The 24,610-nt window shown below is 37.0% G+C and overlaps 1 protein-coding gene across 11 annotated transcripts in view; it reads right to left on the reverse strand.

Annotated features, from left to right (window-relative positions):
• ADGRV1 (adhesion G protein-coupled receptor V1) overlaps positions 1 to 24,610 on the reverse strand; it is a 270,560-nt gene that overhangs the window by 141,669 nt on the left and 104,281 nt on the right. For 10 of the 11 annotated variants that reach the window (XR_015799671.1, XM_088157236.1, XM_088157229.1 and 7 more), the window contains 13 exons: positions 23,710 to 24,183; positions 22,810 to 22,953; positions 21,411 to 21,582; positions 20,896 to 21,031; positions 18,426 to 19,273; positions 15,477 to 15,594; positions 14,449 to 14,620; positions 10,582 to 10,824; positions 5,656 to 6,063; positions 4,511 to 4,695; positions 3,230 to 3,479; positions 2,915 to 3,054; positions 1,755 to 1,915 (listed from right to left, as the gene is read on the reverse strand). Coding sequence is in view for 10 of the 11 variants with exons in the window: in XM_088157236.1 (XP_088013362.1) it covers positions 1,755 to 1,915; positions 2,915 to 3,054; positions 3,230 to 3,479; positions 4,511 to 4,695; positions 5,656 to 6,063; positions 10,582 to 10,824; positions 14,449 to 14,620; positions 15,477 to 15,594; positions 18,426 to 19,273; positions 20,896 to 21,031; positions 21,411 to 21,582; positions 22,810 to 22,953; positions 23,710 to 24,183 (3,451 nt within the window). In the remaining variant the exon portion in view is untranslated. Of the gene's footprint in view, positions 1 to 1,754; positions 1,916 to 2,914; positions 3,055 to 3,229; positions 3,480 to 4,510; positions 4,696 to 5,655; positions 6,064 to 10,581; positions 10,825 to 14,448; positions 14,621 to 15,437; positions 15,595 to 18,425; positions 19,274 to 20,895; positions 21,032 to 21,410; positions 21,583 to 22,809; positions 22,954 to 23,709; positions 24,184 to 24,610 lie in introns of those variants that run through there. The other variant, XM_088157235.1, reaches the window with a different exon arrangement.

Raw genomic sequence — 24,610 nt, forward strand, 5'->3', positions numbered from 1 at the left:
GAACTGAGAGCTCTGTATGTCAACCAGACCCATCCTACAGGGATATCTGCTGCCTTTCTGGGGCCCAGGTATGGAATATCAACAGGAGACTCCCTGAACTAATTCAGACTTCTGATTATTACCACTGCTGCTTGTCCAGGTTGGCAGTGGTGAGGTTGACAAGAAGGATACCAGGGTAATTTAAAAGGATATCATGACTCTGGATTAATTGGTTGATGGGGCAGGAGCACAGATGTGCTTCTGCTCAGTTCCTTCAGGAGCAGGGATGAATGATAAAAGGAATAGGAAAACCCATATTATCAATGAATGGCTTAAGGGCTGGTGCCATCAGAAGAATTTAGGCTTTCCTACCATGGGCAATTTTTACAGCACCAGGCCTGCTTGAGACAGATGGGCTCCATCTGTCTAACAAGGGCAAAAGAATTCTAGCCCATGAGTCAGCAGGGCTGATTGAGAAGGCTTTAAACTAGATTTGAAGGGGGAAGCTGATGAAACAAGGCACTCCAGAGATGAGCCAAAGGGTGATAAGCCAGAGTCAGAGGTGAAATCAACAGCCCAGCTGAAGTGCATGTACACTGTGCACGCAGTGTGGGTAACAAAGGAGGAGCTGGAAGCCATCGTATGGAAGCAGGAAAGCAATTATATAGTCACCATCACAGAAACCTGGTGGGATGGCTCGCAGGACTGGAGCACTGCAGTGGATGGCTACAAGCTCTTCACAAGAGACAGCAGATCACAAGAGACAGCAGAGGGAGAAGAGGTGGAGGGGTGGCTCTGTATGTTAGGGAAGCTCTGGACACTGTGGAAGTCAAGATTAATGTCAATAAGATCAAGTGCCATGGGTAAGAATCAGGGAAAGGCCTACAAGGCTGACATCCTGGTGGGAGTCTTCCACAGACCAATAAAACAGAATAAAGAGATAGATGAATTATTGTACAAGCAGCTGGAGAATGTTTCAGGATTGCCAGCCCTTGTTCTTGTAGGAGATTTAACTTGCCAGATATCTGCTGGGAACTCAACATAGTGGAAAAGAGACAGTCTAGGAGGTTCTTGGATTGTATGGAGGAGAGTTTCTTGTCACAGCTGCTGAGCAAGTCTGCCATGGGTGGGGCTCTTCTAGACCTGCTGTTTGCAAACAGAGAGGAGCTGGTGGTGGTTAGAGGCCATTAAATGGCCATTAAATGGTCAGGGAGCATTAAATAATAGAGTTATCAATATTCAGTGAAACAAGGATATTGAAACTTCAATAAAACTTTTACACTAGACTTCTAGAGAAATTCAGGATGCTGTTTTGGAGAGTACCCTGGGAAACAGCCCTCAAAAGCAAAGGGATCCAGGAAAGTGGGCATACTTCAGGAAGGCACAGGAGTAGGCTGTCCCTATGTGCCAAAATATGAGCCAGCAGGGATTGGAATGGGCTGCCTAGGGTTTAAGAAAAGACTGGATGTGGCACTCAGTGCCATTGTCTAGTTGGCAAGGTGGTATTAGGTCACAGGTTGGACTTGATGAAAATATTTTCCAACAGAGTTGATTCTGTAATACATCTAAGATTGACATTTTTTTCCAGTGGCAAAATCTGTCATTGTGCAAATACCAGACAAGCTGGCACCTTTAATAACGTGAAGTTAGTTAACATTTATTAAATATTCCATTAAGTAAAAAGATGGTCATCAGCTGCCAAAAATGTTAATAATCCCTCAGTTTTACTGGTCATCAGTTGTTATTATTGAGAAAGCTGTCTTAAATGAACTGACCTGAAATGCAGATGAATCCAGAAGAAAAAAAAGCCTCGTTGTATGAAGACAAGTTATCTGTTTGGGCATAAACTGCGTAAATGGACATATGAGAACAGGAGCATTCCACATAATCTGATGTGTCATCAACCACTTTGCAGAACCCGCTATCAGACAGCCAGCTGTAATACAAGTTTCACAAAGTTGGAAATGGACTTGTGTAATTCACATGGTAAGCAGGCTTAAAAATTTTTGTTGTATTCCTGGAATACCAACTTCCCTAAACTATTGCAGAGGTGTTTTCTGTAATCTTTCATGTGCGCTGCTCAGAATCGCACATTTACATGAGATTAAAATGTTGTTTATAGCTTTTTTTATGTGGGCTTTTTTTTTTAAATCTTTGTACATGTATTAAAATCAACTTTTTTTCACTAGAGAATTTTTGTGGCCATATTTTTAAAATTTTGACTAGATTTCTAGGTCTGTCTGACTTTATAAATAGTTTGCTACTTAACTTTGCTCCGTACCTTACCTTGCTATGGACAACATTTTATACGGCTCATTTTTGTTTGAAACTAGAATTCAGGGGTTTTGTTGTTGTTGTTTTTTGTTTGTTTGTTTGTTTGTTTTTCCAGTATTGCTGAAGTGGTTTGGAAAAAGGATAAGGCATACCACAAGTGATATCCTGTGCCATTTCTACTGGAAATTGTGCATAGATAAAAGAGCATACAGGTAAATTGTGGTGCATCCTCTCCTGAAGAGAAATAGGTTGTAACAACAGCAGGCTGATATCATCCAATTGGTCTAATGAAATTGAATCTAAACCAAGTAGACTTCAACAGGATACAGAACATCATTATCTCCAAATCATTAACATGTTCATTGATACAATTTTGGGATTCATGACCTGTCACTATAACCTAATGCACCATTAAACAATCTAAATGGTATTTTGATGAAAAGAGGACAGAAGTCTGCGAAATATCTGAGCTAGAATAACTACTGATTTTATTCTAAGAAAAATTTTATGTACTGGTAAAATGGTCAGAAAAATTAAGGAAAAAAGACATGAAATGGATCCATTTTATACTTGCAAATGGTTTAATTGGAGTTATCACATTTTACAGAAATACATGGATTCATAGTAGAAAATGGAAAACTAAACAGAATAATAAAATAACCTTTCAGCAGCTTGATTCCAGAGGAGACATATAGACTTCTGTGGAACAATCTGACTTCCTTCAGCATAGATACGATAAATTACTTCATTGTTATCTTTCAAAGGTTGTGAACTCCGACCTTTCAAGCTCATTGAAAAAACCTGAAACAACATGTACAATGTAAAGATATATTTAATATTAAGATTCTACACAGTGCTCATTTTAATCAGAGACAACCATAAAAATGATCACATTATTTTACATACATTTAATGTTTTGAGCAATAGCTAAATTAAAACAAATTATTGAAAAAAAAAAATTGCATTATCTTCAAACCTTGTTCTTCAGGGCAAGTTCTTTATCTCTAGAAAGGAACCATTGCTGACTGCTGTATTCTGTAAACTGTACAGATTCACAGTTCTCTTCCTGGGAAGATGATAATACTATAGAGACCTCTAGGAGATGTTCAGGTACTTGAATAGAATCCCCATCTTTTCCATTAAATCTATGTCCATTGATTTGTTGAGGAAACCAGTTGTGAGCCATTATTGCAATATATGGGCAGCTGTCAAGGATATTTTTGCCTCTGTGGAAATGGAAAAGCAATAGGACTGGTAACTTCATTATTCACCATGTAATGACTCTAAAATGTATTTGTCACTCATTAGTACTTTATTAATTCATCATTTTTAGGCTTATGATATTTAATTGGCACATTTCAGTTTCTGTGGAAAAAAAAAGGCTGGATTTTTTTTACATATTTCAGCTTCTTCATTTCTTCTCTGGGATTTTCTCCTTATGACCTGCAACTAAAACCTGTCCATAGTGAACAAGGCTATCAAAACATTCATCTTTACAGCTTGATGTAGAACTGAGTCTAAAAAACAGGGGCAGCATTAAAATGGATGATGTTGCTTTATTTTTTTTCCTAACATATGATGCAAAAAAAAATTGGCATAAAGAATTTCAGTTTATGATTTCTAAACACTGAACACACATTCCACCACCAGCTTAACAGATTCTCAATGGGAGAAACACAGTATTTAAAACCATCTGTCTCATAAGAAAGAATAATCTCTTTCTCAGTCACCTGTTTCCCCTGCCCATTAACCTGATGAGGGTATTATGCCCTTGGAGACAAAACTAGCAATTTTAAACTATGAGTAGCTTTAAAATTTTTAAAACAATGTTCAAGTGAGCAAAACCAAAAACATACAAATTACAAAACACCAGTAAAATTTTGGATTGCTAGCTTTCATCTAAGGCTTAGAACACAGCTCTGCATCATACAATTACATATTATTTTCTTAGCAAGAAAATGAATACTTTTCCAGGCAATATTTGAGCTAAATGTGGGTCAATACATGCCAGATCTCCTGACTCATGTTCCCACATCTACCCCATACCAAAATGAGAGTTATGTGTGACACTCAGTCTTATAAAGCACTATATATTGGCACTATGACACAGTGCTTTGTAAGGCCATGACACTATAACAACACATTCACATATAGGTGATAGGAGACAAGTCCCTTTTCTGAAAATGTAATTTAGATTTTGTGTATTGATAATTTGTCGTGCATTTACAAAACATATTATGAATTAAAGATTACTAACCTTTCTGCTGGTGATCCACACTTTATCCCAGTCAACAGAGAAAAAGCAAACTTCTCAGTCACCTCAGCAAGCAGGCTATATCCTTGTGTGTCCTCACGTTTTGGGCTTGCCAGAGCACAGAGTATCTCATAGAAAAGACTTCTACTTTTATCAGTGAGTAACAGTTTTTCACCTACACCTGTAACCTAATGAGAGGAGAAGAAATCAAAGGAATCTGCTTATAATATTTCCTCATGTTCAATGGTTTAGTGATATCTTCACTGTCATTCCAATATTCATTCTGAAAGTTCAGAATATTTTTCCCAACTCCTGATCACTGTTTCCAAGGCATAAGACACAGTCTGTCAAAACTACATAAAGATATGCTTACTAGAGAACTTGATTATTAAAGAAAGGATGTGGCATTTTTCATTCTTTGACAAACCAAAGATTGTTGAGTCATGAAAATTTTAAAAATTATTTTCTCTGTTTTCTGTGTGGCAACAATAAAAAATGAATAGCTATTGTTATAATGCTTTGAATCTAGGTATGTAGACATTTTCTAGCTTCTGTGCATTATTCAAAGAGTCCAGAAGAGACAGAATTCCATAAAACTAGTTCATAATTTTTACAGAACTTAGTGCAATTCTTAAGCACTTAGCTACGCTGATAACCCAATTCCCTAAGCCACTGGAGGAAAAAAGACTGATGTTTGGTTAAGACTAAAAGAGACTCCAGCTGGCCCAGACAGGATTTGCTTGCATGTTGACTGCAGTCTGCTGTAAAGATATGAGCAGGGGCTGTGCCAGCCTAAAATCAACAAAGGTGTGACCCAAGAGTCAAGAAAACATAATAAGCTCTATGAAACTACAGCACCAAAGGGAAAATTGCACAGTAGAAAATCTAGAGCTACAGGTATGTATGCAAAATTAATACTGGTTGCTCATTTCAACCTGTTTTATATCTGATTTCTTGCCACTATCCTAAGTAGTGGCAGACAAACTCTTTCCTTGATTGTGGGGCTTCACTTTTACTTCTGCAGTTGGTGCTTCTGAGTCACTGCTGTGGATTTTATCTGCATTGTTTTATATATGTATGTGCCTTGTTGTGTTCTTACACTCTAATTAATGTCATTAGACACTGAAGAAAAAATAGGAAGGGTTTACCTTATCTATTATATGCACTACAGCAGTAAGTTGCTCTTCTGTAGTTTCTGTAGCCACTTTGGCATTCAGATTCTGAAGGATTCTGTGTAAAATAGTGTCATCAAGAGGCTGATGCAATTGATCAATTAGTCCCCAAACTGGCAAGGAATCTAAATCTGAGACAATGGTGATGTTAGAAATACCATACACATCATCTACCCTGGCACCGCCTGTGGGATTAGAAAGCACAACCTGGAAACGCTTAGGATATGGGTTTAACGATCCTATCTTTGGAGTCAGGGTCACATCCAGGAATGCATTTCTCTGTCCGTGTTCAAAAGTCAATAAACCTTCAGATCTGGCAAAATCTTGTCCTGCCACAGCTGGAGATATGAAGGTCCGTCCAATAGGTTCAGGTATTTGTAGCTCCTTAAAACAAACCAAAAGAGTTTTAGGTAACATTATGATAGACGTAATCGCTCAAAACCACCTGCTGTAGAACACACTTTAAATGGGTAAAAAAATGTGTAAAAAAGAAGTTGTCCTTCAAAAGAGCAGTTATGAGTGATGAAACAATTACATTCAAAATAATTTTCTCCCTGAATTAGTAATCCATCAAACCTAGGAATAGAATTATATATATGGCCAATAGTAAACAAGGTCCCACTCTTTCTTTTCCAGAACAAAAACCACAAAATTTTTCTGTGTGAATAAATACTACAGAAATGTTAGCACATATGTGAATTCCAGAAGGGTTGATGTAAGACTATGACTGCAGCACAAAGTTCCCCACTTTAGGGTAGAGAACAGCATTACAAATACATAGAAAACTAAATAAAAGCAAAGCAAAAGTTTTGGAAATCTGTGTCCAAATTAATATCAATTAATGGTATTTTCAGTCCCACAGTACATAAAAGATGAATAATCCATTTAATACAAAGGTAAAGCAAACACTATAGAATACACATATGCAAGGCGGATAGATGAATTTATCTAATAATGCTACATGGCGTTATTTCCTTGTGAAGCAACATTATTTTTACCTTCGGTGAGGTTTGCAGTTACTGTTTTGTTCTTCAAAGTCTTGTTCTTTTTGTCACTTGCCATAATCTTGACAATAGATATGGTAATATAATAAACTTTCCTTAAGAGGAACCTAACTTTCTGAGCTATTATTCAACTTATTATATTTCAGAAGTATATATTCATTTAATAAGTGCACCTTGTACACTGACCCCTAAGTTCTGTTTTCTACTGAATAAAATGAGGATTTTTATTTGTGAAATACTAGACCCCTTTTGAAAATATTTAGCTTTTATTAGTAGAGCTTATTTATGAAATTAATCAGACATTTTCTGAGTTCACTGGAGAACCTGGTAGGCCATTGCAGCCTGTAACTGTTCAAAATTGCACTAGACATGATCACATAATCTGTGAAAATTCCAGGGGACAGTTTCCTTTTGTTTATCCCTTCCTACTGAGAACTAGGAAATGGAAATAAGCAGTAATAAAAGCACTAGTGACAAGAACAATCTCTAAGAAACCTTTGTAAGGATGAGATAAACATCAGTTCCTAGTTACTGCCTTCCTATCTGCTGTGGCCTCTTATTTTAAAGCTAGTAATAATACCAATACTTTAGTACTTGGCCATGCACCCTCAAAACCTAAAAATTTCCAGAGAAAGTTGGTTATAAAAATTACAAATGGATAAGAGACTGCTCACTATGTTTTAACTTAAATATACACTGGGCAGTAGCAATTTATTTTCTGTTTAACAGCTAAATTATAGTGAATTCTTAGGTTGAATAAATGTGAAAAATTTTTACTATAAAATCTAATTGAAATACTGGCCAACTACTAAATAATAAATGCATGGAAACACCCTGTAAACCTTTGTGGCTAAAACAGATATGCATTCAATATAATAACAGAATGCAGCACCTTTTATTATAAAGGGTAAGTATATAATAATTCACCCCCAAAATAATGATTTTAGGCATAAAATAATAAATATTCAAAGTAGATCAGTCCAGGTACTACTCCAATGTGATGGCAAACTTGAAAGAATATCTCTTGTAGCCTGTGCCCTGATGCTGGATTCACAGATACAAAGGAAGGGGCAGGAAACATATTTTTGCAGATCTGCTAAAGGAGAAACTTCATCAGCTGCAATAACAATGAGTGAGGTAGGCATTTAAGAGAAAAAAGTGTCAAGAGCTAGAATAGTCTTGTACTACAGAGGTCAACATCTCAAGAATGAATGGGAATGATAAAATTTACTTTAGATTGTGCTATTTTCGATAAGAAGAACCATTTTTTTTGTTTAGTACTCCAAGAAAATTGAATAAAATTTGATGAAATTTCTCTCTTTTTCTCTCTTTTCCTAAGTATGTTCTGCTACTAATAAATCTGTGCCCTAATAGACCAAGTGTCCTGCTGTCTGGCCGTTCCACACATATCCATCAGAATAAAGACTTAATTTCAGATGAAAAAGCCTCAAAAATTTAAGGCTCACAAAAGCCTTAGAACAAAGAAAGAAATATATTAAATGCCTCGCTAACCATAATCTTTGAGGCCACTGAAAGATACTGCTAAAAAATTATTCTTGACAATGCAATGAGAAAAAGGTCTTTTAATAATGGAAAGCCAAACAATCTAGGCCCAGCAAATGCTTGACCTTGTTCTGAAAAAAATGCTAATCACAGTCATATTTACTTTAAATAATAATCAATTATTTAATTATAAAATTAATAATAAAATCTATTATTCTACAAACAGTTTGGGTTGAAAAGGATCTTAAAGACCATCTAGTTCCAAAGCCCCTGCAGTGGACAGGGACAATTTTCACCAGACCAGTGGCTCAGAGCTTCATCAAACCTGGCCTCAAACACCTCCAGGGATGTGGCATCCACAACCTTTTCTTGCCAGTACCTCACCACCCTCACAGTAAAGAATTTCTTCCTGATGTCTTCCTGATATCTGATCAGAACCTACTCTCTTTCAGTTTTAAGCCATTCCCTTTTGTCTTGTCACTACATGCCCTTGCCAAAAGTCCCTCTCCAACTTTCACATAGGCTTCCTTTAGGTACTGGAAGGTTACAATTGGGTCCGGCCAAAGCCACCTCTTCTGACTGAACAATCTCAATTCTCTCAGCATTTCCTCATAGCAGAGGTGCTCCATCCCTCTGATCAATTGAGTGGCCTTCTCTGGTCTTGCTTCTACAGTTTCATGACCTTCCTGCGCTGGGGCCCCAGAGCTGGAGGCAGCTCTGCAGGTGAGGTCTCACCATAGTGAGAGGAGGGGCAGAAGTCCCTCCCTCACCTTCTGCCCAAACTGCTTTGGATGCAGCCCAGGACACATTTGGCTTTCTGGGCTGGGAGTGCCCATGGTTGGCTCATGTCCAGCCCCTCACCAGCACCCCCATGTCCTTTGGGGCAGGGCAGCTCTCGATCTGTTCATCCCCAGCCTGTACTGAGGGTGCTCTGACCCAGGTGCAGCACTTTGCACTTGGTCTTGTTACATCTCATAAGATTCCCAGGGCCCACTTCTTGAGCTTGTTCTGGTGCCTCTGGATAGGATCCCATCCTTCAGGAGTGTCAACTGCACCCCTCAGCTTGGTGTCTTCTGCAAATTTGCTAGGAGTGCACCTGATCCCTTCATCTACACCATTAATGAAGACAGTAAATAACACTGGTCCAAAAACAGATCCCTGAGGGACACCACTTGTCACTGATGTCCATCAGGACTCTGAGCCATTGACTACGGCCCTCTGGATGTGACCATCCAGCCACTTTGTTATCAATCAATTTACAGTCCATTCAAATCCTACATTAAATCCATCTCTCCCCAGTTTAGAGAGAAGGATGTTTTTGGGGGACTGTGTCAAAAGCTTTACAGAATTTCAGATAAATGACATCTGTAGTCCTTCCCTTGTACACTGGGAGTCACCCCATCGTAGAAGGCCACTAGTTTGGTCAGGCAGGACTTGCTCTTGGTGAAGCTGTGCTGGCTCTCTCCAATCTCGTCTCTATTCCCCATGTGCCGTAAGACAGTTTCTAGGAGGATCTGTTCCATAATCTTCCCAGGCAGAGGTGAGGCTGACTGGTCTTCTTTTCTACCCTTCACTTTTTAAAGATGGGTGTAGTAAAACCCCTTTTCCAGTCACCAGGGATTTCACCTGATTCTCAAGACTTCAAATACAAGGGAGACTGTCTTGGCAACAACATCAGCCAATTCCCTCAGGACTCTAGGATGCATCTCTTTGGGTCCTATAGAGCTGTACATTCAGTTTCCTCAGGTGGTCATGAATCTGATTTTCCCATACAGTATGAGGGACTTGCTCCCATGCCCCATCCTGCTGTCCATTCACTTCAGAGGTGTAGGAAAAAAGGTTGCCAGTGAAGACTGGCAAAAAAGTTGTTGATGAGTCCATCAGCCTTTCGTTAACCTGTTGCTATCTGTTTTCCATCATTGCTTATCGGGGGAAACACCTTCCCTTCTGGTTACCTTCCCTTCTGACCTTCCCTTTCTGGTTAATATACCTCTAGAAGCCCTTCCTGTTATTTTTTGTGCCTCTTGCCAGTTTGACTTCCAACTGCACCTTGGCCTTCCTTATGCATTCACACTCCATCTCTATTCTCTTCCCAGCTCACCTGTCCTTGCTTCAACTGCTTGTGCATTTGCTTCTTTCTCTTAGTTTGACCAGCAGGTTCTGACTCAGCAATGCCAGTCTCCTGCCTTCATTGCCTGATTACTTGCTCCTGGGGATTGCTAGCTTCTGCATTCTATGGAAGATTTCCTTGAAATTCTGTCAGCTCTGTTCCACTCCCTTGTCCCTGAGGGCAGTCTTCCAGAAGAAGCCTCTGACTATCCCCCTGAAGAACTGGAAGTCTGCTTTTCTAAAGGTCAGAAAAAGATATAAAAATAAATTAAATAATAAATCTTACCTGCATACTGTAGCTAACCATTGTGGTTACTGATGTACTAGAATCTCTAAGAACTTGCAGACTGATTAAAGCTGTCTTCTTATAAGCCACAGCAAATCGAGATCCCACAGCAAAATACACTAAACCATGAGGATCATCGCTTTCCAGGACAGTTATAAAAGCAAATCTGGCACTGTTGTTCAAAGCAGCTCCTGTGCTTACAGCATATAGCTCAACAAAAATATAAGTTTCAAATTCTGGTACCTGTAAGTGAGGGATGATTTTCATATCATTATAAGATCTACTAATAACTTTCAACATTAAATAAATGTTTATATATTACTTGCACGCGCAGTGGATCACTTTAATAACACTTTCCACAAGCATGCGTCCTGAAATGTGCAATAAGTACAATAAAATATATCCTAAAAACAATACTGCAATGGGCATCACTCTTTCAGGCACAATAATTAAATCCCAGATTTTAACATGGAAATTACTACATTAAAGTAGCTATTTAGATAGTGCAGGTATTATGGCTGTAAATTTGACATAAATGACAGTAAACTCTCCTAGAATGCCATCTTCCAGATTATGGATCTACATAGATGTACAGTTTATGAAGAATTTGCTCTTTCATTTTCTTTTTACCTTACAAAAAGGCATGTACCTACCTACTCACTTTTGGAAAAAACTGCACAGAATTAAGTATGCAATTTTGAAAATGCAGTTAATTTGCATAATAACTTTCCTGTATTCAAGTACTGAACTCATTTAAAGTTCTGAAAAACATTTTGCATATAACCTTAGCATTTAAACATTAATATGTTTATGCATGTTTTTATGAGAGTAAATAAAGTAGATTTGCACACTTAACTGAATTTTTGAAAATCTCAGAGCTTAGACAATACTATCTGATAGACTTTTGTGATGTTTCACATACAGAGAAATATGTTGGAAAATACAGGCTGTGGAGCTTTGTTTCCTTATTGAAAATAAGGTAGCAATGTTAAGTTTACAATATGATGTTCTGCCTCATCTTTTATTTTGTACCTACAACACAAATGTAACATTTAAAAATAGACATCCAATTACCAAAATTCCAAAAATCATTGGAAAGACTGTACCTATTGCATGCACTTTTCAAGTAGCAAACTTGAAAAAAAAAAAGAAAAAATAAGTATTTTTTTTACAAGAAAATAGCATTATAAAAAACTGGTAATCATTGAAGCCAATGTTTTTTACTATCTTTAATTGAATTCGTATGGCCAGGTTTTGGTAGTGGTGGAACTACAGGGGTACCTTCGGTGAGAATATGCCAGAAGTTTTCCCCATGTCTAGCAGAGCCAATGCCAGACAGCTCCAAGATGGGCCTGCCAGTGGCCATGGCTGAGCCAATCACAAATGGTGGTAACACTCCTATGACAACATATTTAAGACGTAAAAACCTGTTATAATGCAGATGTAATTGAGGCCAGAGGAGAGTGGGGGGGGACAACATGTAAGAGGAACAGCTCTGCAGACACCAAGGTCTGTGGAGAAGGAGGGGGAGAAGGTGCCCCAGGTGCCCAAGCTGGGATTTCCCTGCAGCCCATTGTCCAGTCCTTGGTGAAGCAGCTGTGCCCCTGCAGCCCATGGAGGTCCATGGGGGTGCAGAGATCCACCTGCAGCCCACTGAGGAGGCCCATACTGGAGCAGGGGGATGCATGAGAGCAGGTTATGACCCCATGGGTGGCCCAGACTTGAGCAGATTCCTGGCAGGGACCTGGCAGGGACCTACAGACCCAGGGAGAAAGGATGCCAAACTGGAGCAGGCTTCCTGGTAAGACTTGTGACAGTGTGGGGGACCCACACTGGAGCAGCCTATCCTTGAAGGACTGCACCCTATGGAAGGATGGCCATGCTGCAACAGTTTATGGAGAATTGCTGCCTGTGGGATGGACTCATGTTGAAGAAGTTTCCCATTGGAGGGACCCCATGGTGGAGCAGGGGAAAGACTCTTCCTGAGCAGCAGCAGGAACAATGTGTGATGAAATGAACATGACCCCCATTTCCCAACTCTGTTTGCTGCTGGAGGGGAAGAGGTAGAGCTGGAAGGAGGTGGGGGAGGGCAGAAGATGTTTTAAGATCTTAGTTTACTTCTCATTATCCTGATCTGATTTTGCAATCTGATTTTTGCAGTGTTGCAAAAAATTCATTTAATATCTCTAATTTGAGTCTGTTTTGCCCATGATGGTGTTTGGTGAATGATCTCTCCTGGTCCTTGACTCAACTCATGAACCCTTTATTATATTTTCTCTCCTCTGAAAAGCTGCAGAGATGAGTGACAGAGAGGTTTTGGTGGGTGCCTGGCATCCAGCATAAAAAGAAGCTTTGTATTTCAGCTCTGAATTATTGGAAATCCTACTTTAATTCTAGGATTTTTAGCCTCATAAAGTACTGCGGACAAAGTAAAACTTACAAAAGCTAGAATGTGTACTACAAAAATGTAAAGTACTTATTTAATGTGTTTTTTACTTCATCATTTTTTAATGCATTTGCTACTAATTTACAAGCTAAGATATGAAAGAAGAACTGGAAGTAGAATCAGGAAATATTTGGAAGGATAAATAGCATGTGATTTCAATTAAATTGTTAAGTAGTTCTCTAAATGAAATGTTCTTGACTAATGACAGGCACAATTATACTGGGATGAATGGGGAGCTTTAGCCTTCCTTTAGCACTTGCTAGAATGGCACAGGCTTGTGTTTCATGTGACACAACTGCATGTCTCTGCAGCTTCTGCAGAGCTGTCATTAAATACTGATATTGCTTCTTTGGTCTAAAGAGGTTAATAATCTCAGTTTATTCAGCAAGGCAGCCTGTGCCCTATACAACTCTTCATTGGCTCTGTAATGTAAAGATAACATCTGTAGATGGAGTGGGAAAAGGGCCCTCTTAATGAACTAAGGAAATGCATTCTATTTCCTAAATAGGAAATCCCTACTTCCCACATACAGCATCTTGCAATATTTTCTAGAACTGGGTCAGAAAAAACCATGGAAATCTTCCCATCTTGTGATTTTCCATTGCCCAGACCTTGACTTTGCCACTAGTCTGGGTGCAAGGATAATTTCTTAGAAAATTTAAAACTCTCTAACTTTAAAAGAATGGCAAACATTAATCCTTCCTTTCTTAAGGGATTACTCTAACCACTGGGTATTCACACTAATATATTTTTTTCCTTATCTTTTCAATAAAAATGACTGAATATTGTGTTTTGTGTTAATATATCATGTGTGTATTTTAGAGTGCCAGATGGATCTAACAAGACTGTTAGACTTAGACAAATGCAATTTAATGGATGATGGCTCCTAAAATGAATTAGGAGTATGTGAATAAGGTGTATGTGAACAGCAACAGATTTTTAGACACTCGGAGATTCTTATGCAGTTTCATGAGTTTTCACAGATCACTGTGCTAGATTTAGGAATATAAAATTACACACAAGTTAGACTGAAAGGTTTTTTTGTGCAATGACATATTACTTACAGAATTACTTACATATTACTTACAGAATGTTTTCTATAAACCACCCTAAGAAATGTTTTGTTAGATGAAAAACTTACTGGATGAAGGATAAGAGTATATGATGGAACATCTCATTGAAACAACACCATTATTTTTTCTTACTGTTATATAAAAAGATCTCTAATTTACTCTTCAAACTAAATACGTACCTCCTTCCCAAATTTTTACCAGTCACAATGAAGGCAGTACAAGACTATAAATAAGTATGTTCCAGAGGAGCCAAGCAGATAACAAGTTACTGTCTTCAAAACTAAGCATCACTTCCTCTAGATCAAATTGCAACTCAATGCTGTACATAAATGAGCAACAATTACTTACATGATCAGGTTTTATTTCAATGGAGATGTTGCACATAGTTTGACCTGCCACACAGGTCGTGGCTCCCAGCACAGATACAAATTCATTCTCCAAGTTCATGCCATCCTTCAGAAGGACAACAGCTGTTTTGTTAAAGGTCACACGCCAGAAGATCACTACATCTTCAAAAGCCCTGTAAGTAAAAGGGAGGAGTATTCATGTACTGAAGGAGAGCACGACAGATTTAGGAAACATAAACCACAGACATAACATACATTTTATGTTATTATTCAAAACTTATCATTATGGAATAAACTGATTTAAAATTTTTAAAAAATAGCTCTTTTAATTTAAATTTCTTCCTCTAATATCTATTTAGATTATTTAAAAAGTAACAGAAGAGGAAAATAAAGCAATTATAGGAACCCAGATTCTTCTTCATTTCTGTTTCAGATAACGTGATTATCTGAATAAGAGACACTGGTGCTTGGAAAGCAGGGATGTGCCAAGTACTTTAATTAATACTATAATAACCATTGGTCTGGAAAGCCAGGTAGAATTTCTCTTTCCTGTACGGAACTTACCATACTTGAGCATTTTTTAAAAGTACACATAAATATACATTATATATATATGTGTTAATTAGGAAAAAAGCGAAGACATAAGAATACTGACACTTACATAACTTTTTAATTGCTTCTTGTAGTATTCATACCTACTTATATTACACAGAGAGGTGAGAATTGGAGTTGCACCTTTAGAAAATACTTTACCTTAAGCAAAACCTTCACACTTGCTGACTTACAGTATAAAATAGTAAGCATTTGAGTTTTTTCCTTTTTCTGCTTGACACCAATGAAGTGACAGACTCAAATATATTCATAACTTAAATGCTTCATTGCCAAAACCTGCAAAGCTATTAAAGGAGCTGAAAGGGAAACATTTATATAAAACCCTTTGATGAAAACCTCTTCCACTAACAGTAGCTCCTGTGATTCAAGACAACATACTACAGAGTGCAGGAAGAGCACTGGAATCCGCTGTTGCACCTGTTTGGTTGCCGTGCAACAGTCAGCTGCACCTCTCTGTTTTCTGAGTCTTCATCAAGTATCAAGCCACTTTGTACTTCTGGAATGAATCCCAAAATGCCATTCTGGAGATCACTTCCTGTGTAAGAAATAGTCCATGAAAATAGTAAGTAAGAAAGTAAAGCTGAGAGTAAATTATACTTTTAATATGCACAACTGCTAAAAACCCAGTCAGGTATCAAAAGTATGCTGCAAAATAGTTTAGGGACAACTCAATTCTCTCAATATTTCTATTCTTCATTTACACTCCAGAATTTCAAATTTATAATTTAGCATTTCTAAATTTTATTTTAATCAGTAGAATAATAACAACTATTTTCGAAAGTAAATTCCTTATGAGAGTCCTAGAACCATTTTTGCATGTAAGCTTGTATTTCCAGCAGCATTCAACAAACTGACTGACTTCTGTTGTCCTGACTGTTCTAAAGTCCTTGACGTCAAGAGACTAGGTGTTACAGCAATCTCCAGAACAATCACAAAAGCCTTGCTTATAATGCCTTATGAGATAATCATTCCAACTACATTTATCATAAATCCTAAAACATTCTGTCTGAACAAAGATGGGCCTCAGCATATAAAGTAGGAAATGTGATAAAGATGGGCTTCCAGTGATGTAACTTAAGCCTTCTTATTCATCCTACCCATGATGCTGTTGAAACTATTCATTTTTACATTAGCTTTTGTCTTACACCTTCAATTCTATGTGTGGAACTAGCGAGCTACAAAACACCACATTTTTCTCAGGGGGAATGCAAGTAGCTTCAGAAAAACAGCAGTGGAAGATAAAAACTCCCACCGTTAATGAGATGAAACTAATGTCTTTACAGTCTCAATCAATTCTTGCTTCTAAAGGATTCCTCCTTGCAGGTTGTGATGGCCTTACTCTTGAATTGAAAGGCAATCTACTTCCAACTCAGTGATTACTGAAAGTCTATATATAATAAGATGAACAGAAACTGTGTGTTTGCTTATGCATGCACAAACATTTAACTTGTGGTATTTATCTATACACTTAAATGCAGGTACATGCTTCAACTCTTCTCCTTAATGTGTTGTCTCATCTTCCAATTTTATGGACACTTCTTACTATGGGTATAACTCTAGAGCACATTCATACACTTCTGTGGTATTCAACACAATCTCAAATTCCAACCTGTGGTTCTATACATACTTCTGCAGTTAATGTACATACCTAGGGAACTAGTTACTTCCATGGTAAATTTTAGAGACAATGCACATGAAGAGAACATGTTTCATATGATCTCTTCTTGTATATTATCTTGGTTGCTTCCTACACTCATCTAGCAGCACAGTTTAATCCTAGTTCTCAATATCCACACTGATTTCTTAAGACTATCTAAATACAAAATCTCCCAGTAATGTTGGACCTTACTTTCTTGGTTAGACTAAACTGAGTTAGCCTAAAATTCGTTCCAATGCACAACTTCTTTCTAAAATTTAATCCATATTGCAGGTTAGATTGGTTTATATTCAGTTGGTAAGCCTGACAGACATCTAAAAGCTAGGGGAAATTGGAGTTCTGACATCACTTTCTCACAGTAGCACAGTGACTGAAAGAAAATCTCTTCCTTGGTGACTAAGTATGCTAATTCCTGTTCTCCATCCCCAGAAGCAGAGCATGACTACACTGCAGGTATGAACTGCACAGTAGCAAAGAATGAAAACAGAAACTATTTTTTCTACTTCTATCCATTATAAAAGTGAAAGACTTAACTTAAAAATACAAATTATGTGAAAGACCTCTGACAGAATGCCAATGTAATACAGGTTAAAAGGGCCCTTTACGTCTCTAGTCCAATACCATTCTCAAAGCTGAATTATTTCTGAAACCAGACTAGATGGGTCAGAGTTTTGGGGCTTGAAAAAATTCCAGAGATGGAGAGAGACCATGCAACCTCCCCAGACAACCTGTACTCAATAGAAAAAATACCAGGCTAAATCTCATTTCAATATATACTCACTGTCTCCCATCAAGCACTGCTGCCATAATGCATTATTTAAATACTGGGTCAGTACATTTTTATGTCTCTCCTTTTTAAGGTAATCTTATGGTCTCAATAGGAACTATGTCTTCCTGTATTCAAATGCCCCATGACATTTTCTTTTACAAAATCATGCTTCATAGATTAAGTTAGGAAAAGGAAAAAAAGAACAGGTAAAAGAAAAAGAAGATAAAGCATTCTGGACCTTGAGAAAGCAAAGTACCTGAAGTGGCAAAATACAAATCATCTGTTCTTTAGAAACAAACCAAGCTAAAAAAAATGCAGTGATTTTTTTGTGCCATAAAGAGTCAAGAAGTGGGCAATATTTACAGTTATACAAATATTTTGGTCTGAATGCAGCACTACAGTACTGTGAGAAAAGATCATTTGTGCAATACTGAGAACAAACATCGGAAGCCCAGCAGTTCTATAACAGGTTCCTCTTGGACACTTCTATTTTCATACCATAAGTTAATTAGTGACCCTTCTCATAGTCGCACATCTATTCTTTGAATTTGGAAGTCACATATCTACTGAGATGGGAATGTTACATCCCAGGAGGAAAGGTTGGAACAAGGAAAATGGCAAAAAATCAAATGAGCCTGCAATCCTACTCCATCTCCAACACAAACACTTATGCTCAGTGTTCTCCCTTCATAAAGGACAAGAACAGAGATAAACAGCACCTATAGATGTATTTTGAATTACATTGCTAAGGGACACTAAGTGGGCTTTGTGCATTAGATGTTTCCTCTGATTTGGAAAACGTTAGATTTGGGAACAGAATACCCTGCCTGTTATCAAATAGAATTCCAATTTTACATGAAAATTCCTACGAGAACATATAGTTATTTACTGTTATTTAATTCAAATATATTTACTCATCTCCTGGGGAAAATAATATTACCTGCAATAATTACTGTTGCAAAAGCAGCAAATCCATGTTCATCCTTTCCTTCCACAATCTGAGCTCCATATTCAGGATTTGAGAGGAAAACATAAAATGATTCTTGTCCTTCAGGCTCATTATCGTCAAAAATTTTTATGGACACCTGGCATTCACTTTCTCCATCCAACAAAGTCAGAGAGATTGTCTGTTCTTCAAAATCTTCTCCTTCCATTGCCCATGTGAAGTTTGATTTTCCATAAACATTTCCAAAAGGATACAAATCTACTCCACTCTGTGCACTCACTCCCCCAAAGGTTTTAACAGTTATTTTAATATTACCAGTAAACCCCTTGGTCCTTCTGATCTGAAGCACAGCTGTGTTGGAGGTATTGTTGTTTGTATCTTCTTCAACATAAATAAATTCTGGTCCCAAACTTAGTATTCCATGATGAATATCATTAGCAAGGATATTAACTGTTGAAACACTGAAAGCTGGATTCAAACGGGGACTCCAGTCAAGGTTCACAGGTTGAATATCCAGAATTTCCACAGAAGTCAAATTTACAAAAAAAAATTCTTGTATTTCAGACACATCGTCATCAATTATCGATATTTCTATCACTGCATTTGTCTGAAAATGTAAAAATATAATTTCTCCATTGTAGAGGGGTATAAAGTCTTCTAGTGGTTTGGCACTTCCTGGAATGGTCTGATATTTCAGTTTAGTGAGATTACTTTGAAAACCAAACAATCTTTGGACACGTAGTCTGACTACCTGAACATCTTCTTCAACTGAAACTGATCTTGAGTTAAGATCAAACTGGAAGATCCCCATTGGCTCAATTTTAGCTATCGTGAATCCTGATCTGAAACAGAAACAATATCACATTGAGAGAGGAAATACAAATAATGAAAAGTAGAACAATCAAGCATAATAATTTTCAGTGAGTAATCAATGATGACTGTTAAGAAAGTGGATTAAAAAATGTGTAACAGTAGAGGGAAGAAATAGAAACCACACAAAGCAAGACATAAAGAAGTTCCCTAAAAAATGCTTTCATAATGTTTGAGCAGCCCTCCACAAGATTAACGCATCCTAACTCAGGACAGGATACTGAGTAAATTATAAATTAAATATGGTCTTCCTGACAAAATGGAGAGGCAAAGAAAAGTAGGTCTTCCTACCGAGGACATAATTCAGGAATATAATAGAACCACTACAAGTAATACCAGTTGTAAACACTGAACAAATCTCCTGTACCAAGGAAAAGCTGTGAAGTAGACAGATGCTAGCAGGTCTACAGTTTTAGCCAGGAAGCTAGAGAAGGACAGAAGGTTATTTTAAAATATACAGTAAGGTTTTGAAATACTGCCTCTTTACATTATTACTCAAAGTACTTTTTTCCAGATCTGAGTCTTGTTATTAAAATCAATTAAAGCTTTACTTTGTTCATATTAAATACATACCCTTATTATTACAAAATATCAGACTGACTCTGCTAAATCTTGTGCCATCCCCTTCTTTCTAGAACTAAACCATTACTCAATGCCAGAGGTTACCAAATGGCACAATAACATTAGAGTGAATTTGGCTAACTAGAAGATGAGACTTTTCCACCACTTAGGAAGCCAAAAAACCTTCCACATAATTGTGAGCTTTATGTCTTGTGGGATGCAGTCTTAAGTTTTCTAGGAAAGGTTATTCTCATACACTCAAGGTATTTGACTCGCAAAGTAAACATACTTTAGAGACTCAAGTCCATAGGATGGACAAGCCTAGGAGAAAGCGTCAGTTTGAGGAATTTAGGCATCTGGTTCATTCCTGACTTCCTTCAGATTTGCCAGTGCAATTTTAACATGGTGAACCCAATACCTTTCTCCATACAGCGTCACTCTATGCCCATTTTTTAATACAATTTCATCATCCATACAGAAGAGTGAAAATAGTTTGAAGAACAGATAACAATTTAAATGAGATGAAAAACTACATTGAATGTAATATTTTAATTTTTCGGAATAAAAAGGGGGTTTAATATAAATTAGGCATTTTTAGGGCATTTATTTTTTCATTTGATTTATTTGATTTATTATGTTTGTCATCTAAGATCTTCTAAAGAAGGATTTTTAGGGACACTAAAAATTGACAGTTTATTTCATTCTTCAGCTTCCTAGTTAAAACTGTTGATCTTGGTTCTTCAGCCTAACTGTCTTTCCTAACTGTCTCCATCATTCTCTAGACATATTCTATGCACCTCAGATCCAATGCCAGGAAACAGCCTGGAAGAAAAACCTCAGTTCCCGGCAGATCAGATGTGCAGTTCTGACATTTGTTACAATGTGAGACAAGACATAGAAATTTATAAAGAACGGCACTACACTATGCTAGCTACTGATAATTTAATACGAATTTGTATGAGGTATATGCCTCTATACATACCATAATTCTTACAGCATCAGTGCAACTCAAAAGTGTAAGTAATATCCTTACCTCAGGCGAGCTCCACCAGACACATTGCTGTGCACTGCTGTTAAAGTGATGGCAAATGTCTCAGGTTTATTTAGGCTTGGAGTAGCCTGAAATGAAATCACTTTACTTTCCTCCCCAGAGGAAAACATAACAGTGCCTGAAAGAAGAATGATTGAGAGAGTCAAAATCACTAAACGGGAATTCTCTTTTTACCTGGAAATACACTGACATAGGGAATTCAGTCAAATTCCACTCCACTGAGGTGAAGAAATCTTCATGATAAGGGCCTTTCCTATAGAAAGCTGTCCTTCAGGGGCATAGCACTGTGTCTGTGAAGAAAAGTTGTTTCTTTTCTCATACAGTAAATATGTCCCTTACAGATAAAAATTGGATCACACGATTTCATTCTAAGGATTCTTCATTAATAAAGGAAACATGTAGAGGTACAAATAACTAAGAGGTGGTATCATCACTTATGCAACTGTCATACCTGTTGTCCCTGTAGCTGTACATAACTTGTTGCAGCAATTACTCACCAAATGGAGGAGTAATATTGCCTAGTTTAACAGAGTCTGTGACTAGGTCTGGTGGACATCCTGAATTCCAGCTAACTATTACAGAGCCATAAACTCCTCTTCTGGTTATGAAAGCATGGCCTGTCCCTGCTACAATGTTTGTAAGTCGTAATATCACAGATTCAAAGCCAACCTGTGGAAACATAGTAGATTTTATAAGAAAATGGAATAAAAATGGACAATAACATACATGAAAGCATAGTACCTTTTGTAAAATGGGCATCTTACAATAAAAATGCATGCACATAGATAAATATATGTGCATGTATCTATGGACATATGAATATGTATATTTCCTTCACAGCTCTTTAATAATACTTGCAAATTTTAGATTTCTGGCGATTAGATTGCAAGGAAAAGGAACAAGTATGACACTGTTTTCAGTTCATTTCAATACTGAAAACAGTGAATACAGCAATCTGTGTGTTTTGTTTAGAAGAAAAATAAATCAATCCTGCCCTCAGTGCTCAGAGATAATAACTATACTACTCTCTCTATATGTATATATAAAAAAATATATACACACACATATAATTAGGTCTAAAATAAGTTATTAATTGTGTGCCAGTGAAAATTAGGTTTTTGCCCCATGAAACTGTTCACAAAATTATTGCTGTGCTGATATCTTTTTCTCTGAGCAGCAAATAGGAGTGAAGATAATTTGCATAACAGTGAAATGATAAATCGATATATGGTAGTATATGGCATATAATAGTCTTTCTGTAAACAGTGTATACAGAAAGACTATTAGACTTAAATTCCATTATAAATTAAAATCCAGAACAATGCTTCAAGATAATTAAAATTGTTAAGTAAAAACGTCATAAAATTTAAGAGTTAAAACCTCATCATGCCTTTGCCTGGCATAAAAAAGGGAATGGTAGCACATATACGATATCAAAGTAGGCAAATTATCTTTTCTCACTCTCATTCAAAATAGAGGAATGGAAAATCTATCACTGAATGATTACCTGCATTAACACCCAGCATATATTCCATCTCTTTTTGCACATAATACTGAATACATGCTATTATCTGCTTTGGGGTTGCCATATTTAGAGAAATATCCAGATTTACTTATTTTCCTTTAAGTCAGTCTTTCAAGCCCTCTTTCATGCAAATATTTACACTACTTATATTTTATAGATGAAGAGCCCTTTTCCAACTGTATTAAAACATTTCCATAAGAATTTGTATCAGAGGAAAGAACAACATCCAGCACAAGTAATAATAAAAGAAATCTCTTCTGTCATATTCATTACAATGAAAGCATCACTGAGTTCTTATAACAGGTATCTTCCGTAGTTAAGTGCACCTCTCTTCTGTAGTAGGAACATGACACCACAACCAGGCTACTGACCTGTGAATTGGCAGCTTCCTCAGGAATAAGCAGCACAGCAGACTTTGCTATTCCTAATATTTTAGGCACATCCTTGGCACTTCCCCTAACCAGGCTTACATTAGTCAGTTCCAGAGTAAAATTCAAGCCCAATAAAATAAATGCCTTTGAGAGAGAGAATTCAATTAAAAAGGTAGAAATTTAACTCCACTAAAAACGTGTTATGCAACAGTTCAAATAATTAACAAAACAACCTGCAAGTTTTGTTTGCTTACATACAAAGCTTCGTTTTCAAGATAAGTGTTTTGTTGATTATGTTTCTCAAATAATTATAGTTAAGCCATCAATATTGTGAAATTAATATGCCAGCAGTTTGCTGGAATGTGTGCTTGTAAAGCAACTACTGCCATTTAAAAAAGTTGTATCTGACACTTTGGGCCTTAGCTTGATTTTAATCCTTAGGATTAAAAACATTAAGATGGTTGTAAGAGCATGTAAGAGTGGATGTAAGACTGTGATAATAATGAGAAACAACAAAGAAACACAAAAGACTGCAAGTACATTTGTCTTCTCCTTCATTGGTCACAAATGACAGATCACTATTTACAATCCAAAGGAAACTTAAGAAAATATTTGCCTACACATAATAATATATAATATTGAATTGAGAGTAACACAAAAACTACAATGTAAGGAAACATTAAATATTTGAACACATGCGTAGCAGTGATTTTGCAATTACTATCAGAAAATGTGATTTTCAAGTCCAGTTCTGCTCGATAAAGAGGAAATTCATAACAGCAAAAGTGTCTTTTCTGCTTCTTCAAAGTCAATACTAGTGAGAGTTTTGTATCTTATTTGTATTGTGATGAAACAAATGGAAACAACAGATATCATAAAAGCTAAAAGACTAATACACACCTGGTTACTTATTGGCACCCTTTTTACTCCAAAGCTGGCACCATCCTTTATTGTGAAGAATCCCACCTCATTCTCAGGTTCAATTAGTGCTTCGCCATGAAGGGATATGACACGGTACTCAACCATCACTTCTCCAAATGCCCCAGCATGCCGAGTTACATTAATCTGAACATATCGATCCAGTGCTTTTTCTACCAATACTGACTGCTGATCAGAGTACAGGGCAAACACTCCATAAGGATCATCATTTTCAAACACTGTGATCTTTGAAATGCCTTTCTCATGGTCTAAATCTGCTCCACCTTCCACTGAAATCAGCTGTACCTCATAGTTTTCATCCAGTTCTGGAACATCATCAGGTAACAGGTAGATAATTATTTCAGCTGCACTCTGCTGGTCAGCAATGACAACAGATCCCTCTGTCTCAAGAAAGTCACCTGTGATGTCAGATTCACTATGTATTTCCCAGTAAATCTGAAATTAGTACAGAAAATGGAAAACATAAAAGAAAGAAAAATTACCTCCAACATCAGGAAGTTGCATATTCAGGATTCAGTATATTCAGTATTCAGACAGGATATGGAATAGACTGCTTTTAAATCAGTAAAATAAAAATTGGTTTGGGAATGCACAGGAAGAATATCCTACCACACAGACTATCTTTCAAAAGAGTATATTATTCCGTTAACAGTGCTATGAATATGAATATTTCCTTTGTCTAGTTTCAGAAGACTTAGTAAAACTATGTGGAATTTCTGAATATTTTTCAAAAATTGTTTTTATTTTCACACTAAAACACCCTGGCTGTTTTTTCTGTTTCTAATATTCCTCACATGAGAAAGGAATGAAGAACTCTCATTAAACATGGAAGATGTTTCTATTAATTGATCTATTTATTTTA

This window comes from Sturnus vulgaris, chromosome Z (genome assembly GCF_052056855.1).
Source record: "Sturnus vulgaris isolate bStuVul1 chromosome Z, bStuVul1.hap1, whole genome shotgun sequence".
In the NCBI taxonomy this organism is placed as follows: domain Eukaryota; kingdom Metazoa; phylum Chordata; class Aves; order Passeriformes; family Sturnidae; genus Sturnus; species Sturnus vulgaris.